This window comes from Tursiops truncatus, chromosome 20 (genome assembly GCF_011762595.2).
Source record: "Tursiops truncatus isolate mTurTru1 chromosome 20, mTurTru1.mat.Y, whole genome shotgun sequence".
In the NCBI taxonomy this organism is placed as follows: Eukaryota; Metazoa; Chordata; class Mammalia; order Artiodactyla; family Delphinidae; genus Tursiops; species Tursiops truncatus.
Window position 1 is genome coordinate 11,208,833 of NC_047053.1, and position 16,402 is coordinate 11,225,234.

A 16,402-nucleotide genomic window follows, 5' to 3' on the forward strand; every position below is an offset into this window, starting at 1 on the left:
CATTCAGAACTTCTCTGTAATACCTTAGGAATCTAAGAAGAAACCCAAGCATGGGCACTTCTTGGTTTAAATATTTATCTTAAGTAGGCTAGATTTTTGTGTTTGTTAGCAATTTCCATTTTCCCCCATTATGTTTGTACCCTTTGCATGTTTACTCTTTCTTTTGATTTACAGTAACTCTATTTGTATTAGGGATATTAGACTTTTACCTATTGTGCTGCAAATATTCTCTCCCAGTCTCTCATTTGTATTTAAACTTTATTGCTATAGTGGATTTAAAATATGCTGTGTAGTATAATCTGACTGTTGAGTTTTGTGTTCTGCTTAGGAAGGCCACCTCCACCCAAGAGTATGTTAAAAAATACATCTGCATTTTTTTCCAGCTAAATTTTATTGTTTATATTTGGATTCAAATATAGTATGAGGTATCTCTGTTAACATTTAAATGTGATAGGATGTTTAAACATCTTTCGTTGGCCTTTCCCATTAAAAAAAACCTGCTCGAATTTCATCTGCTTATGGCTACTATACTTTCCCATCACGAACTTCTAGAAAAAGTTTCCACCTGTACTTTTCTGCTTCACCTTCTTTTTGTCAATTCAGTGTTGCCGGCATGGCCTGTCTCTGCTTTACCATTGCACGGAAACTAAATACTTAGGCCTAGGGCAGCCTTGCCCTTCTTTTAACTGAACCCAGTAGACTGAATTTAGACCCCCTCTTTCCTGAGCAGCATGTAATTGTCGTTGTTGGTAACTTTCTCCTTGGAATGCATCTCCTTTGGCTTCTTCTTTTTTTTTTTTTTTGCGGTACATGGGCCTCTCACTGATGTGGCATCTCCTGTTGCGGAGCGCAGGCTGAGTGGCCATGGCTCAAGGGCCCAGCCGCTCCGCGGCATGTGGGATCTTCCCGGACCAGGGCACAAACCCGTGTCCCGTGCATCGGCAGGCGGACTCTCAACCACTGCGCCACCAGGGAAGCCCTCCTTTGGCTTCTTTGATCTAGCTTTTTCCTGCTTTTCTTCCTACTTCTGTCACTTTTGTAGCCACTTCTTTGTTTTAATCCCCCCAATATTGGTATTCTCTAGAATTCCTTTAGTTAGATTCTCTACAGTTCACACTTCAGGCTCTTCTTTGGGTGATGCCACTAACCACTCTTATGGCTTCAATTATCAGCAATATTCTGATAACCCCAAGTCTCTAGCTCAAATTTCTTTTTAAAACAATGTATTTAACGGTACTGATGAACCTAGTGGCAGGGCAGGAATAAAGATGCAGACGTAGAGAACAGACTTGAGGACACAGGGCGGGGGCGGGAAGCTGGGACGAAGTGAGAGAGTGGCACTGATATATACACTACCAAATGTAAAATAGATAGCTAGTGAGAAGCTGCCACATAGCACAGGGAGATCAGCTCGGTGCTTTGTGACGACCTTAGAGGGGTGGGATAGGGAGGGTGGGAGGGAGGCTCAAGAGGGAGGAGGGGATATGGAGATATATGTATACATATTGCTGATTCGCCTTGTTGTACAGCAGAAACTAACACAACATTGTAAAGCAATTATACTCCAGTAAAGATATAAAAAAACAAACAAAACAATGTGTTGTTTATGCCCCATAGGTACTTAAAACCAAACCTATCATTATTTCTTTCCCTCACCCCTAAAATCAGCACATCTTTATTATAATTCCCATTTCAGAGAAAAAAACAGACTCCTACCCAGTTGCCCTATGTAGAAACCTATTTATCATTTTAAAAAATTGAGTTGAAATTCAGATAACATAAAACTAACCATTTTTTAAAAAAACTAGCCATGTTAAAGTGTACAGTTCAGTGGTATTTAGTGTATTCACAATGTTGTGCAACCACCGTCTCTTTTCAGTTTCGAAACATTTTCATCACCCCACCAAAAACTCCCATACTCATTTATCATACTCTATCTCCGTCCCATCCCACCCCCCCCCCACCCTCACCCCCCATTTTGCTTTCTGTCTCCGGATTTGTGGATATAAAAGGAGTCATACAATATGTCACCTTATGTGTCTGGTTTCTTTCACTTAGCCTGATGTTTTTGAGGTTCATCTAAGTTGTAGCATGTATCAGCACTTAAATTCCTTTTTAATGGCTGAATAATATTCCATTGTATGTATACATCATAATTTGTTCATTCATTGATGGACATTTGGGTTGTTTCCACTTTTTGACTGTTATGGATAATGCTGCAGTATAAACATTTGGGTACAAATTCCTATATGGGTAGATGTTTTCATTTCTCCTGGGTATATACCTAGGAGTGTAATTACTGGGCTATATGGTAACTCAATGTTTATAAACTTTTTGAGGAAATGTGTGTCAATTTTGGCTTATTATCTAAAACCCCCCACATCACCAAGCTTGGTTGATGGATTCTATCTCCTGTGTATCCCTGTTTATTATTCCCACTACCATATACTAAAGGTACACTTTTCAGGATTACTTTAATAGCTTCCTTTCTGGTTTCTTCGTCATCACATGGCCTTACTCTTTCACATACTTTTTTTCCACATATCTTTCATATACTGAGAGATTGATTTTTGAAAAAGTAAATCTCATGAGGTCACCTCATTGCTTTAAAAACAAAACAAAAACAAACTCTTCAAAGGCTCGTCATTTCTCTCTGGATAAAGTCTAAACTAACATGGCTTCTAAAGGCTCTTTGCAGTCCTTCCGACATGCTATCTAGCTTCAGCTGTATGACGCCCCCCCCGCCCCCCATATGCTGATCTCCATATTTCAAGTTTTTGTATATGTTCCCTGTGTAAGCCTTGCACCTTCTCCACCAAAATCCTTTGTCTTATTTCAGATGTCTCTTCTCTTTTTAGACGCCTTTCTGTCTCTTCATGATTATAATGTGCCCTTCTTTGTGCCCCTCCAAATTCTTGTACTAATGTTGGAGCATTTAATTGCCTGTTTACTTCTGTGGGAATCAGGAGCTGATAGTTAAGTGCCGGGTGATGCAGTACAGACTAAAAGTATGATTAATAGGAATTTAGCAGAAGTCAAAAGAAGATTATTTGGTAAGTTATTTAGGGAAGGCCCCATGGAGGAATTGGACCTTGAAGGAATCATGAAGGTAGGTAACGATCTGCCACTAATAGGTAGATTAAGCCTGTTAAATACCCATGGATCTAGGCTATGAGGATCCACGCTATGGGCAAAAGCCATGACAAAACTGAGATAGATGGACATCTTGCAGCATTACTTTTGCATTACTTAATGAAACAAGGAATGGACACAATCACTCCTGTAGAAGAAAAGCGTGGAAAGAATGTGCAAAAGATTTTTAAAGAACTTACGGTGTATTGACAAAAGTGAGAAGGAATAATTTACTTTATGGAAAGTGTAAGGACGTTTTCAAGGGTAATTTTGACCATGTATGCTAATTTAAGAATTTACCCACCTACGTTTATAAAATTCCACTGAACTTCTGATGTAAAATGCAACCATTAGGTGATTTCTAGATAAATTATAGAATCTTCCATAAGACTGTTGCATATAGTGTTGGAGAAAATGGTCTAAGTAATATACCAGTGTTTGTCTAGAGAAAGGTTAGAAATGAGATAACTCAGTGCAGAATTTACCTGCCCAGATTGTAATTGTCTATGCTCCACTCTGTCCCTCAGTTGACAGTAAAAGTTGGACTTTCAGATCTTTCCCAGTATGTCTGCAGCATATTGGCACTCAGTAAATGTTTGCATTGATAAACAAAATAACAAGATTGAAATACTATTTCTTTGCATTTTCAGTATTTTTAAAATGTCTTAGAATAGCTGTTTAAAAGTAAAAATGCATTTCTTGTGTTTCAAAACACAGTACTGATTTAAAACTATTTATAAAAATCTGTTTTGCCAGTTAGGCAAAAATACTAGACTTATAAATTAGAAAAAAAAATCTCCCCTCAAATTTTGAGAAAAGAAGCCATTCACGTTTAAATATAAATAAACTTTCACTTTTGGCTCTCTCTGTGTTTCACTGGCATGTTGGAGTGTTAAATCTGTTGAAATAACCACCTCTGATTCCTCAAAAAATTAATATTTTCTTCTCAGTTACTAACACACTTTGTTCAGTCTTTATAGCACTCTGAGTTGTATTATACTTACTTATCATGAGACTGAGCTCCTTGAGGATGATGGCAGGAATTATATGAGAATTACCAACCTGTTCAGCCTCCCAGCAAGCCCTCTCTCAATCGCTCTCCTGTGTGCTTTGTCCCACTTCTCAATTTGAGCCAACCAGTGCCGCTTGTTGGTGATTCATATATTTATACGCACACACAATCGTGACTGTGGTGATGGCTTCACAGCTGTATACATATATCAATATGTAAAAAAAATAATGTAATTTAAATATGCGCAACTTACCGAATGTCAATTATATCTCATTAAAGCTGTTTAAAAAATCCTGACATGACGCTCACCATGGATTGGTCATTACTTTATTAAGCTCTGTGTCTCTAGGAACTGTTTCTTACCTGTCTCCTCTAAGGTGCCCTCATGGCCTGTTTCCCGGCCACCTCACTAGTTCTTTGCCTCTGTTCTCGTCCCCAGCCCCCGTCATTCCCCATCCATGCTAGAGCACTCTCTCCGGAAGAGGAAAATCTCATGTTGCTACTGCTGTTCCTGTAGGCTCCAGCTATTATTCTTTTTTTTCGTGCATATATTTTTTTTACATCTTTATTGGAGTATAATTGCTTTACAATAGTGTGTTAGTTTCTGCTTTATAACAAAGTGAATCAGTTATACATGTACATATGTTCCCATATCTCTTCCCTCTTGCGTCTCCCTCCCTCCCACCTTCCCTATCCCACCCCTCTAGGTGGTCACAAAGCACCGAGCTGATCTCCCTGTGCTATGCGGCTGCTTCCCACTAGCTATCTGTTTTACGTTTGGTAGTGTATATATGTCCATGCCACTCTCTCACTTTGTCACAGCTTACCCTTCCCCTTCCCCGTATCCTCAAGCCCATTCTCTAGTAGGTCTGTGTCTTTATTCCCCTCTTACCCCTAGGCTCTTCATGACATTTTTTCCCCTTAGATTCCATATATATGTGTTAGCATACGGTATTTGTCTTTCTCTTTCTGACTTACTTCACTGTGTATGACAGACTCTAGGTCCATCCACCTCACTACAAATAACTCAATTTCGTTTCTTTTTATGGCTGAGCAATATTCCATTGTATATATGTGCCACATCTTCTTTATCCATTCATCCGATGATGGACACTTAGGTTGCTTCCATCTCCTGGCTATCCAGCTATTATTCTTAAGCTACTCCTGGGTGCTGGAAACTCTGGTCAGCAAGGGGGTCAACACACATAGGCAGGATGGATGGAGCCTCTGCTGTCTCTGTGCTCAGAGTCTGATGGGTCGCACATGAACGCCAACTGTAGTTGTATATCCCCAAGAATACAGAGGACTTACTCATGTAGACATATAGTTATTAGTATAAATGAAGGTTGCTTAAGCAGCAAATTCCAATGAAAAGGTATCAGGCACTCTTGGTGTTTCTGAATATGTATCCTAAAGACCACAGCATAAGAATTACCAGAAATATTGGTTTGATTTCCCTCTGAACCAGAATCTCTAGGGGATGGGCCTGACACCTGCATTTTATTTTATTTTATTTTTTATTTTAAAAAAATGTTTATTTATTTATTTGGCTGTTCTGGGTCTTAGTTGTGACATGTGGGATCTAGTTCCCTGACCAGGGATCAAACCCGGGCCCTCTGCATTGGGAGTGTGGAGTCTTAACCACTGGACCACCAGGGAAGTCCTGACACCTGCATTTTAATAAGCTCTCTGTATGGCTATACCTATATACCACTAGGGAGCTACTAGAATGGTGAGAACCTAGCTGGAAACCAGGGTAGAAGTAAAAGGGCACAGTAGAAGTTGATTTTCTGGATACTTTGCTTTACCCATTGCTTCTTTGTGTTATAGAAATGGAAATGTTTTGGACATCAGGTAGCATTTTGCTAATGGATCCAGGTGTGTTCATTTAACAGGTTAGAATTTATAACATGTATATTCAAGTTCTGTAATGAATGTTGGGCGAAGATTATTTACTTAAAATTTTTGATAAACATTTTCTTTTTCCACAGAACTCAACAAAAACCCAGTGGAAGGCTTTTCAGCAGGTTTAATAGATGACAATGATCTCTACCGATGGGAAGTCCTTATTATTGGTCCTCCAGATACACTTTAGTAAGTATAATGGAACTAACATCCAAGTGGAGCTCTTTTAGCAATTGAAATATAAACTATTTTGACAAACTGAAGTTTCCCAGTTTATAAAAGTGATAAAGTTAATCAGTTTTAATTAATCACTATTAATTGATGTAAAGATACACAACAGAATGTGGTGTAATCAAAGAGCAACAGAAAAAGATGGAATTTCTTAAATACGTTATGTAATACATTTTTAGATTCAAAGACCACAGTCTGATTTTCTGTTCTGTGTGTTTGCAGACCAACTTAAACTTACTAATATTTAATGTTCTGTAAGATGGATCTTGACTATCTGATGTTAGTGACTAGTACAAGTCTCACACTTTTTTTTTTTTTTTTTTGCGGTACGCTGGCCTCTCACTGTTGTGGCCTCTCCCGTTGCGGAGCACAGGCTCCAGACGCACAGGCTCAGTGGCCATGGCTCATGGGCCCAGCCGCTCCGCGGCATGTGGGATCCTCCCGGACCAGGGCACGAACCCGTGTCCCCTGCATCGGCAGGCGGACTCTCAACCACTGCACCACCAGGGAAGCCTTCACACTTTTTATAGAAGTTGAGGTATTGAAAAAAAAAATGCAGCAACCTTCTCAAAGAAATACAACTGAAGGACAGCAGGGACCTTCTTGGGGAGTATACTTGGTCACTCAACTGTGGTCCTTGATGGTACTAAGCAGCAAGGATTTGGATACATCAAACATTTTTTTGATGGTGGAATAGTTTTATTTTAGATGTTCTGAGATGGTAACTCCTTTGTCTCCCCTTCGCCAACACCTGATGTAAGAGAAAATTCAGAGCTAGTTCTATACCAGAGCAAACTGGTATATGACATACAGAGTTGAGCTGTAGTATTGATTTGGGGGTTTTCTGAGGTCTGAAAAAAATGATTTATGTTTTGTCACAACTGTTCCCAATCAGAATTTTTGCTGATCTCCCAGCGGTATGTTTGCATTGGTAATTGTTTTTTTAATGGTATTATTTTTATTTATTTATTTAAAAATATTTATTTATTTGGTTGCACCAGGTCTTAGTTGCGGCTCGCAGGCTTATTAGTTGTGACATATGAACTCTTAGTTGTGGCATGCATGTGGGATCCAGTTCCCTGACCAGGATTGAACCCGGGCCCCCTGCATTGGGAGCTCGGAGTCTTATCCACTGTGCCACCAGGGAAGTCTCTGCATTGGTAATTGTTGCAAACTAAAATAACTCAATTTAGTCATTCTACAATGTTAGTTTGGTAAATAACAGTAGCCAATGAAAGCCATCCTAGAGGTATTCCTCCATAACCTTAATATTATTTGTTTGAAAGCAAATTTCTTACCAAATTTTGCACACAAAAATCATACATACAGCCTAGCCTATGAGCCTGATGAGGTTCTGGTCGTCTAGGTTTTTAAATCAAAACATATTGTGTGAAGGTTTACTCAAGGGAGATACAGCAACATTCCAGTGACAGAATCTTGTTAATCTTAAAGTTGATATGTGATAACAAGAGAAATTCTTCTAAACTAATGTCTGTGTAGAAGATTAACTAGGCATCCAGGTTTGACCTCGATCTCTAAGGACCTTGCAAAATTCGTACACTTTTTTCGTGTGATGGTGGCAAGCATCTCTAAATATTATCAGCTGGTCCATATATATGTTGTGTCCCTTCAGCTTTACCAAAGAGAGACACTTTAATACTCATTGCACTAATTAGGCCATTCTTGCCGCCAATAAAAATCTATTTCTGGCCTTTCGTATACATTTAAAAACTGCTGGCTGTTGATCTGAGGTGTGGACAGCAGAAGCATTTGTGGCAGCTCCTCTGGAGTTGCTGACGAGACAACTGGCTGCCACTTCTGCACTGTCCCTTCCTGATGAGAGCACTGGCTGCACCTGGGCTGCAGTTTAACCTCAGTGCCACACGTACTTTGAACATCCTGTGAGTAATGAAGCCTTAATGCAATTGACAGACCTTATAATAATCATCCAAAATTACTTTGGTATGATTGCTTTTTATTAATGACCTTTTCTAAAATTCATGTGCTGATAGTTATAAAATTGTTTTTAAAGCCCTCAAAAAAGAGGTTTATGATTTATTGAGTTTAGGCCGTCCCTTTTAGCAACTTCCTACTTAGAATGGTTGCAAAAATAAAGCAGTGTACTGGCATTTACATTACTCATTGATTTAGTTTCCAAAAGTTTTTTCAGTACTCTTATGCTAGATGCTAGGAACATGATCTTGAATTAGCTAATAGTCACTGCTCCCAAAGAGGTTACAGTTTAGTTGGCAAGACAGCTCATTGCATAGTTATTTAATACACTTTGAGGACAGCCATGATGGAGGGAGGCATTAGGTGTTGTGAGAACTCGTTGGTAGCATGGCAGGTTATGACTGTGTCAGGGAATTTTTCCCAGAGGAAGAGATGTCTAAAGTGGGAACTGGGAACTGAAGAGTTAGTAACTGTAATAGTTAGTAGGCTTTTGGCTTCAAGCAACAGAAATTGGATTTTAGCTGGCTTAGAAAATAAGGAATTAAAAAAAAAATAAAATTATTTATTTATTTTTGGCTGCATTGGGTCTTCGTTGCTGCATGCTGGCTTTCTCTAGTTGCAGCGAGCGGGGGCTACTCTTCCTTGCGGTGCACGGGCTTCTCATTGTGGTGGCTTCTCTTGTTTTGGAGCATGGGCTCTTGGTGCGCCAGCTTCAGTAGTTGTGGCACACGGGCTCAGTAATTGTGGCTCGTGGGCTCTAGAGCGCAGGCTCAATAGTTGTGGTGCACGGGCTTAGTTGCTTTGTGGCATGTGGGATCTTCTCGGACCAGGGCTTGCACCCGTGTCCCCTGCATTGGCAGGCAGATTCCTAACTGCTGTACCACCAGCGAAGCCCCGTCTTGAGGCTTTCTCTACGAAAAACATTCTGAAACTGGTGTGACATGCCTGCTATTTTCAGACTAATGATTATCAAGTAGTGTGGCTAGCTGCCCATATCCTCGGCAAGAAAAATGTCAGGTAGGATGGCAGTAGGTTTTTACAGAAACTTTAGGAGACATGGGTAGCACCATGTAATCATAAATCTTATAAATTTGTATGAGGGAATGGTGAATGTGTACCTTTCCTGTATCTCTTATTCTTTTTTTCATCACTAATGGCTAGTGTGCTCAAGAAGTATGCTTAATTTTGTTTCCTACCTTTGCCAATGATGTGAAGAATTTGGAGAATCTTAAGATTATATGTATTTTGTAGTATTATTGCCTTATCTTGAGTGGGTATAGAAAATGAAGAGGTGGCTAACTAAACTCTCTGATTAATATTCTTTTACACTAACAAAATTCTTCCACAGTTCTGTTTAAAACTTAGAGGCGCAAGCCATATATTCTGTAATGAAATTTTGGAGGGAATGAACCTGCCTGCATGGCTTAGAAATTGATTGATCAATGGCAGTGCCGTGCCACTTATCATTTAGTGCTTAAGAACGTGAGTTTTGGAGACTGTCTTTGTTTAGCTCCCTGAGGCTATCACTGTTATCTGTGTGACTTTAAACAGTTATTTAAACTTTGTCTTGTTTCATTTCTAGGGTAAAACCCAATGCCTAGAAAGAGTTCAGAATGTTCAACATTCTGTTGTTTGTAATAGCAAAAGAAATCGGAAGCAAACATTTTGATTGTAATAGAAAAATTGTGGCAGGTAAAAATGAATAAACAGGAGACAGATTATCAGGAATATATAAAAGAACAGTGTTGAGCAAAATTTCAGATGGCAGCATATGGTATATCATTTAAATAAGTAAATATGGCAGAATGATAGGATCTGACAAAGTAGAATGATAGGATCTGATACTTGTAAGATTTTTATAATTTTAATACAAAAACAGTAAGGGAAGTCTAATAGAAGAAACTTGAACTAGGCCTAGATTTCTCAACCTTTTCAAATGTGAAACTATTGGTTTCATACCTCTTTTTAACATCATGCTAGTAATTATACTATTAATACCTGTGAAGAGAATGTATAATCGGAGGGAAGGTATTTTTAATTCATTGATGCTTTTCATAAACTGCCATTTTGTTCATCATAGTAGATCTTTATATATTTGAAAAATAGTGAATATGTGACATTTTAATATTTAGTTTACTATGTTTTGTACTCTTTGAGTGTTCTGAGTTTTTTGCTAACTTGGCTGTTCACTGTTCACTAGAAGTTTGTGCCCACAAGTTGGGACTACTGAACTAGGCTTTTAAAAATAACAAGTAGGATTTTCACAGGTATTAGAGAAGTTAAAGATTCCACCTGTAGGAGAAAAACTGTAAGGAACTGCATGATTAGTTTAGAATGGGTGAGGACATTGCAGACAGAGTTAAAATTGTGTACTTTAAACTTTTAAGGATAGTCCTATTAAAATTTAAAGATTGAAAATAATTCAATAGACTAAGGCAATTTTTCATGATAGGGATTCCAATCAGCTAATATAAAGCTTTTTTTTAAAAAAAATTTATTTTACTTATTTATTTTTGGCTGTGTTAGGTCTTTGTTGCGCAGGCTTTCTCTAGTTGCAGCGAGTGGAGGCTACTCTTCATTGTGGTGTGCGGGCTTCTCATTGCAGTGGCTTCTCTTGTGGAGCACGGGTTCTAGGCACGCAGGCTTCAGTAGTTGTGGTGTGCGGGCTCAGTAGTTGTGGCTCACAGGCTTAGTTGTTCTGCATGTGGGATCTTCCCGGACCAGGGCTCGAACCCATGTCCCCTGCATTGGCAGGTGGATTCTTAACCACTGCGCCACCAGGGAAGCCCCTAATATAAAGCTTTTAAGTAGATCTGATATCAGTTAGAACTCAGGGACCCAGGAAAGCTAACTTAGTATCAGGGAATAGTCTTACCAGTGGGATAAAGTACATGGGCTTTGTGGTAGCTGTTTTGATGTTGTTTTACATAGATTCTTGGCTGTTTTCTGTATTTGTGGCTTTCAAAGTGTTTTTGTTTTTCTTTTTGTTTTTGTTTTTTGCGGTACGCGGGCCTCTCACTGTTGCGGCCTCTCCCATTGCGGGGCACAGGCTCCGGATGCATAGGCTCAGCGGCCATGGCTCACGGGCCCAGCTGCTCTGCGGCATGTGGGATCTTCCCGGAACAGGGCACGAACCCTTGTCCCCTGCATCAGCAGGCGGACTCTCAACCACTGCGCCACCAGGGAAGCCCTTTTTATTCTATTTTTATTTGTTTATAAAGAAAACTCGTTAGTGACTCACTTACTTAGCTTTGCAGCCCCAGTTTGAAAAACTAGTTCATAGAATTAATATTTCCTAAGGCCAGTTTTGGCACTAATTTATCCAGTTGGGGTAACATAGTCCGAGAAGGTAGACTTATCTCTTAACAGTGTAATGCGCTCTTTACAACTGCTGTTCTAGTCTCCATTCCCTCAAGTCTTCATGTTTTTTCCCTTCAATAGATAGTCTCATAAATTATGAAAATTAAGACCATAAGGCAGGCATAAAATGTGTCAGCTTTCTTCCTTTTTACCCCTGGATATCTGTACTACATTCAGTCTGTTTTCTTCCTGTGCAAAAGGAAAGGATATTCTTTCTTTTTCGTGGTAAGCCCTTTACTACCCTTATTTTCTTTCTTCTAATTTCTCAGTAACTCTGTTTCGAGGTTTTTAAAGTCGAGGTTACTTTTTATACTCGGAATCTAGTGGCCTTTCCTAAGTATTCAGAAGTGTTTGGTGTTAATGATCTACCTTTCTTTAACTCCCCTCATCTTGCTTTTATGATTAGAAAAAGGCAATAAGAATTAATACTTGCTTGTGGTTAAAAATTCATGGTATATCAAAATGTACAAAGCAGAAAGTAAAAAAATCTCATAATCTTGTGCTTCAGAGTTAATTAACCATTATTATTATATATTGGTGTCATGTTTCCAGACATTTTTCTATTTGTATATAAACATACCCTCACTTTTTCTTTGTAAAGGCAAATGGGCTTATTCTATAGATTAAAAAAAAATTTTAACAATAGATTGCTCATATCATTCCAGTATTTATTACCGGTATTTTTCTTGATACTTTCCTCTGACTCTAGAATGGTAAGTGCCATAAATCAGTGATCTCTAATGTTTTGGTCCCTGTTGTATTCTTTTACATACAACAGTGCCTCCCATAGGTAGATAATCATTATTTATTTGTTTAATGAATGAAAACCATTTAATGAGCTGAGGATTCCATTTCTCGATGATCTGAAACAAACACAGTCAGATGACCCTGCTCTGATGGGGTGCACATCTTACAATAAGAGAATCAGAGGTGTGAATTGCTTTTGCAATAAAGAAATGAAAAGAGGTCCATGTGATAGAGGGACACAGTGGCTAGTTAAGATTGGGTAGTCAAGTAAAATCATTCTCAAGAGGTAACATTTAAGCTGAGTTCTGAATATGACAAAGGGAGAACAGTGTTTCAAACAGAGGAAACAGCTAGTACCAAGGACACAAGTCAGGGGCTTTGTCGTTTTTGCCCCATAAGGCTGACTTTTTTTCATTGGTTTTCTTCAACAATGACTTACGTTGTTTTGACAGTTGTTCAGCAACAGTTCCTAAGCAAATGACAGTGCTCTGCAGTGCCTTAACACAACAGTCACAGCCACATGTGCCTATTAGAATTAAACAAGATTAAAAATTCCGTTCCTCAGTTGTACTAGCCATATATATATATATATATTTTTTTTTTTTTTTGTGGTACGTGGGCCTCTCACTGTTGTGACCTCTCCCGTTGCAGAGCACAGGCTCCGGACGCGCAGGCTCAGCGGCCATGGCTCACGGGCCCAGCCGCTCCGCGACATGTGAGATCTTCCCAGACTGGGGCACGAACCCGTGTCCCCTGCACTGGCAGGCGGACTCTCAACCACTGCGCCACCAGGGAGGCCCTCGCCATATTATTGATACAAGTGGTTGGTGGCTAACATATTGGCCAGCATAACTATAAACCACCTCTAGTGTGTGAAAGTTCTGTTGCACAGCCCTACTTTGGAAAGTCACCAATTATAAACTCCTTGAGAGACTTTATGCTTTGTTCACTGCTGTACTCCCAGTGTCTGACACGTAAAGACTGAATAAATATTTGTTAAATGATAAGATGAATAAATGGATGGATGGATTGAAGGTCAGCACAACTGTTCCCAGAGAGGGAATAAGAAAATACATAAGCTCTCAGATGAGAAAAAGCTTGTTGTGTTTGAAGAACAGAAAGAAGACTGGCTGGAACTAGAGAGAAGAGTGGAAGATTGAGATCAACGTAGAGAAATTGGCAACTTGACCCTGATAGGCAATGTTAAACTTAACTTTTAAATTTTGTTTTAAGTGCAGTGGGAAGAGATTAAAAGGTTTGTAGCACAGCAGTCGTGTAATCTGATCTGGATGCCTTTTTTTAAAGCTGTTTCTTTCATTTTACTGTTTTTTTGAGAGTTTAATAAGGTGGTAGGTATGACAGTTTATTAAACTGGATATTTGAGTAAAGTAAACTGCTTGAAATCCAGATTATTTATTTTGTTTATAATGTTAGCACTAGCATCCTTGTTTTATGTTTGTTTTAATAATTTTCTTATTTATAAGCAGGAACTTATAGGCAAGAACTTGTTTTTGTTTTTGTATTTCCAGTGAAGGTGGTGTTTTTAAGGCTCATCTCACTTTCCCAAAAGATTATCCCCTTCGGCCTCCTAAAATGAAATTCATTACAGAAATCTGGCACCCAAATGGTAAGTTTATCTAGTTTTACTTTTACATTTGCAAGTATGATGGCCTGTCCCTGAAGTTTTCAAGGTCAATAAGGAAGGTGTAGTTCTCAATGAAATTGCGTTGGAATTTTTGTACTAAGTTTGTTGTGTTTGTTATGCACATGGGCTTGGATTTAGATTCCTTAGAAGAGAAGAATTGACAGAGATCACATGGGGAAAAAAATCTTCATTTACTTATTTATTTACTTACTTAGTTTTCAGCTCGTTTTGAGACTCATGATGTTCCTAACTGGAGGCAGGGTTGGTGGGTGATATTCAGCATTAATAGAGCTCTTATAATTGAGGAGATAATTTCCAAGGTATTAGGTGACTCATTGGCTATTACAAAGAGCTTAGAAGTAATTAAACCTGGATTTTTAATTTCTATTTTCTCATCTTAGCTCCTAGACTATGGACAACGCTTAACTTTTAATGTATGTTCTTAGCTGTCAAAAAGGAATGTCTTACCTACATCATAAGGTGATTGATAGGATCAAATGAGATACAATACTGTGTGTTTAAACCTTCAAAAGTATCCAGTACTGCAGTGCATAAAATGGTGACATTGACTTTTTTACCCAAAGATGTACTACCATTTAAAATTCACTTTGTGAGCCAAAGGTTAGGCCAGATAAACTATGTGTATACACAGTCTCCCTGAACTTTTGGCCTTGTTTTGTATGATAGAGCTTGCAAGAATTTCTTTCCTAAGTATTTTGACTATCAGTATTTTGTCATCAAAGTTGTCTTTTTAGACAATTACACTGATCTTCATTCTACTTCTCATAGTCCAGACTTTCAGTTGTAAGGAAGAGAAACCCTTATATATTAGTTTAAGCAAAAATCAGTGAGGGTAACAGATGCATGAATAAACCAAGGCTTTGTTTCAAGGAAGTGTAATAGCACCCAGTGACTTGAAAAACAGATGAGTCTTACTTAGGAGAGACTAGACTGGCAAATGGAAAACTATTGGGAACCAAGGAAGCCGCCATATTTCATCACATCTAAGATAGCAGTGATGACAAAAGACATAGTTAATTTTTGCACCAGGAAGAAGGGAGAAAAATAATTTCTTTCTGGTAGAACACATTAGCGATAATCCTACAAGATATATGGAGGCACGAATTGACCACATCTGCCTTGGACGTTTCTTTCATTTCTTCCTAGCCTTTTGGCAGTTTCTCCTGCCTTCTCTTGAATTATTTGATGTGTAAGTCAATCTTTTTCCACCTATTTCAAAGGAAAATGTAACGAAGTTTCTGAATGTTGTCTCTACCACAAATTAGCTATATTACTGTAGGTAAAAGCCTCTTGAACCTTAGTTTCTCTATCTGTGAGAGTTACATGAGAGAATATATGTAAGCAGTACATGGAACCTCTGTTAAGAGGAACAATAGCAGTGGCCTCCGTAGTTTAAGAAGGCAACTGAAATGAGTGTTTATTTTCTTTGTTTTTTAAGGTTGAAGGGATTGTTGGTTTGCAGACCATAAGGGAGAAGGCATTAGAGAGTGAAGTAATTAAGACGTGATTTGAGTGAAGGGATGCTTTGTGAAGAAAGGATACCCGAGGAGGCAATGGGCCAGGGATGGCAGGTTCAGAAGGAGCTAGACTTAGAAAGGAGAGTGAGAGTGGTCTGCAGTGGGAATGAGGGGAAAAACCAGCATTTGAATTTCTGCTAGGTGCTGGAGATACAAAGATGATCGAGTTATGGTCTTTCTGTAAGGATATTATGGTATGTATAAGGGAAAGACGGACATAAGTTTAATGGTGAAACAGAGACAACAGTGATGTTGTTATAAAGGTGTTTGGTAGCATAGAAGAGGGAGTCAGGGAATGATGGAGAATGTGATTCTTAAATAGAATTTTGAATATGTATCTTTAGTCGTGGGGACTCAATAGTTTTAAAGCTGTATAGTAGGTTCATCATGACTATATTTATGTCTAGAAAGTTTATACTCACGGGGGAAGGTTTGGAAGGGAAAACCAGACAAAATAGCTAGGAGATAGAGGATTTTATCAATTGCTAATGGGTACGGCATTTCTTTCTGTGGTGATGAATATATTGTAAAATTGATCGTGGTGATGGTTATACAACTCTAAACATACTAGAAACCATTAAATTGTATACTTCAAATGCATGAATTATATCTCAAAAGCTGTTTTATTAAAAATTATTATATGGTAAAGTCATACAAGTCATTTGTATGACTTAGATGCACTCAATTTGAGACTTGTTTTTCTGGAGGTGCAGTTGCCATAACCACTTAGGTAATTAAAGAAAACTAGTCAAGGCTCAGCAGTGAGCTTAGGGCCTTGGAAGCTACTGACATCAAGATGACAGGTAACGATATCAAATCATCATGTGGTATACCTTAAACTTACACAACGTTTTCTGTCAATTATATCTTAATAAAGCT

The 16,402-nt window shown here is 38.6% G+C and overlaps 1 protein-coding gene across 4 annotated transcripts in view; it reads left to right on the top strand.

Moving 5' to 3' along the window:
• UBE2G1 (ubiquitin conjugating enzyme E2 G1) overlaps positions 1–16,402 on the top strand; it is a 103,951-nt gene that overhangs the window by 65,123 nt on the left and 22,426 nt on the right. For 3 of the 4 annotated variants that reach the window (XR_004523989.2, XR_004523990.2, XM_019926856.3), the window contains exons 2-4: positions 5,975–6,022; positions 6,136–6,238; positions 13,870–13,967. Coding sequence is in view for 2 of the 4 variants with exons in the window: in XM_019926856.3 (XP_019782415.1) it covers positions 5,975–6,022; positions 6,136–6,238; positions 13,870–13,967 (249 nt within the window). In the remaining 2 variants the exon portion in view is untranslated. The remainder of the gene's footprint in view (positions 1–5,974; positions 6,023–6,135; positions 6,239–13,869; positions 13,968–16,402) is intronic. The other variant, XM_019926857.3, reaches the window with a different exon arrangement.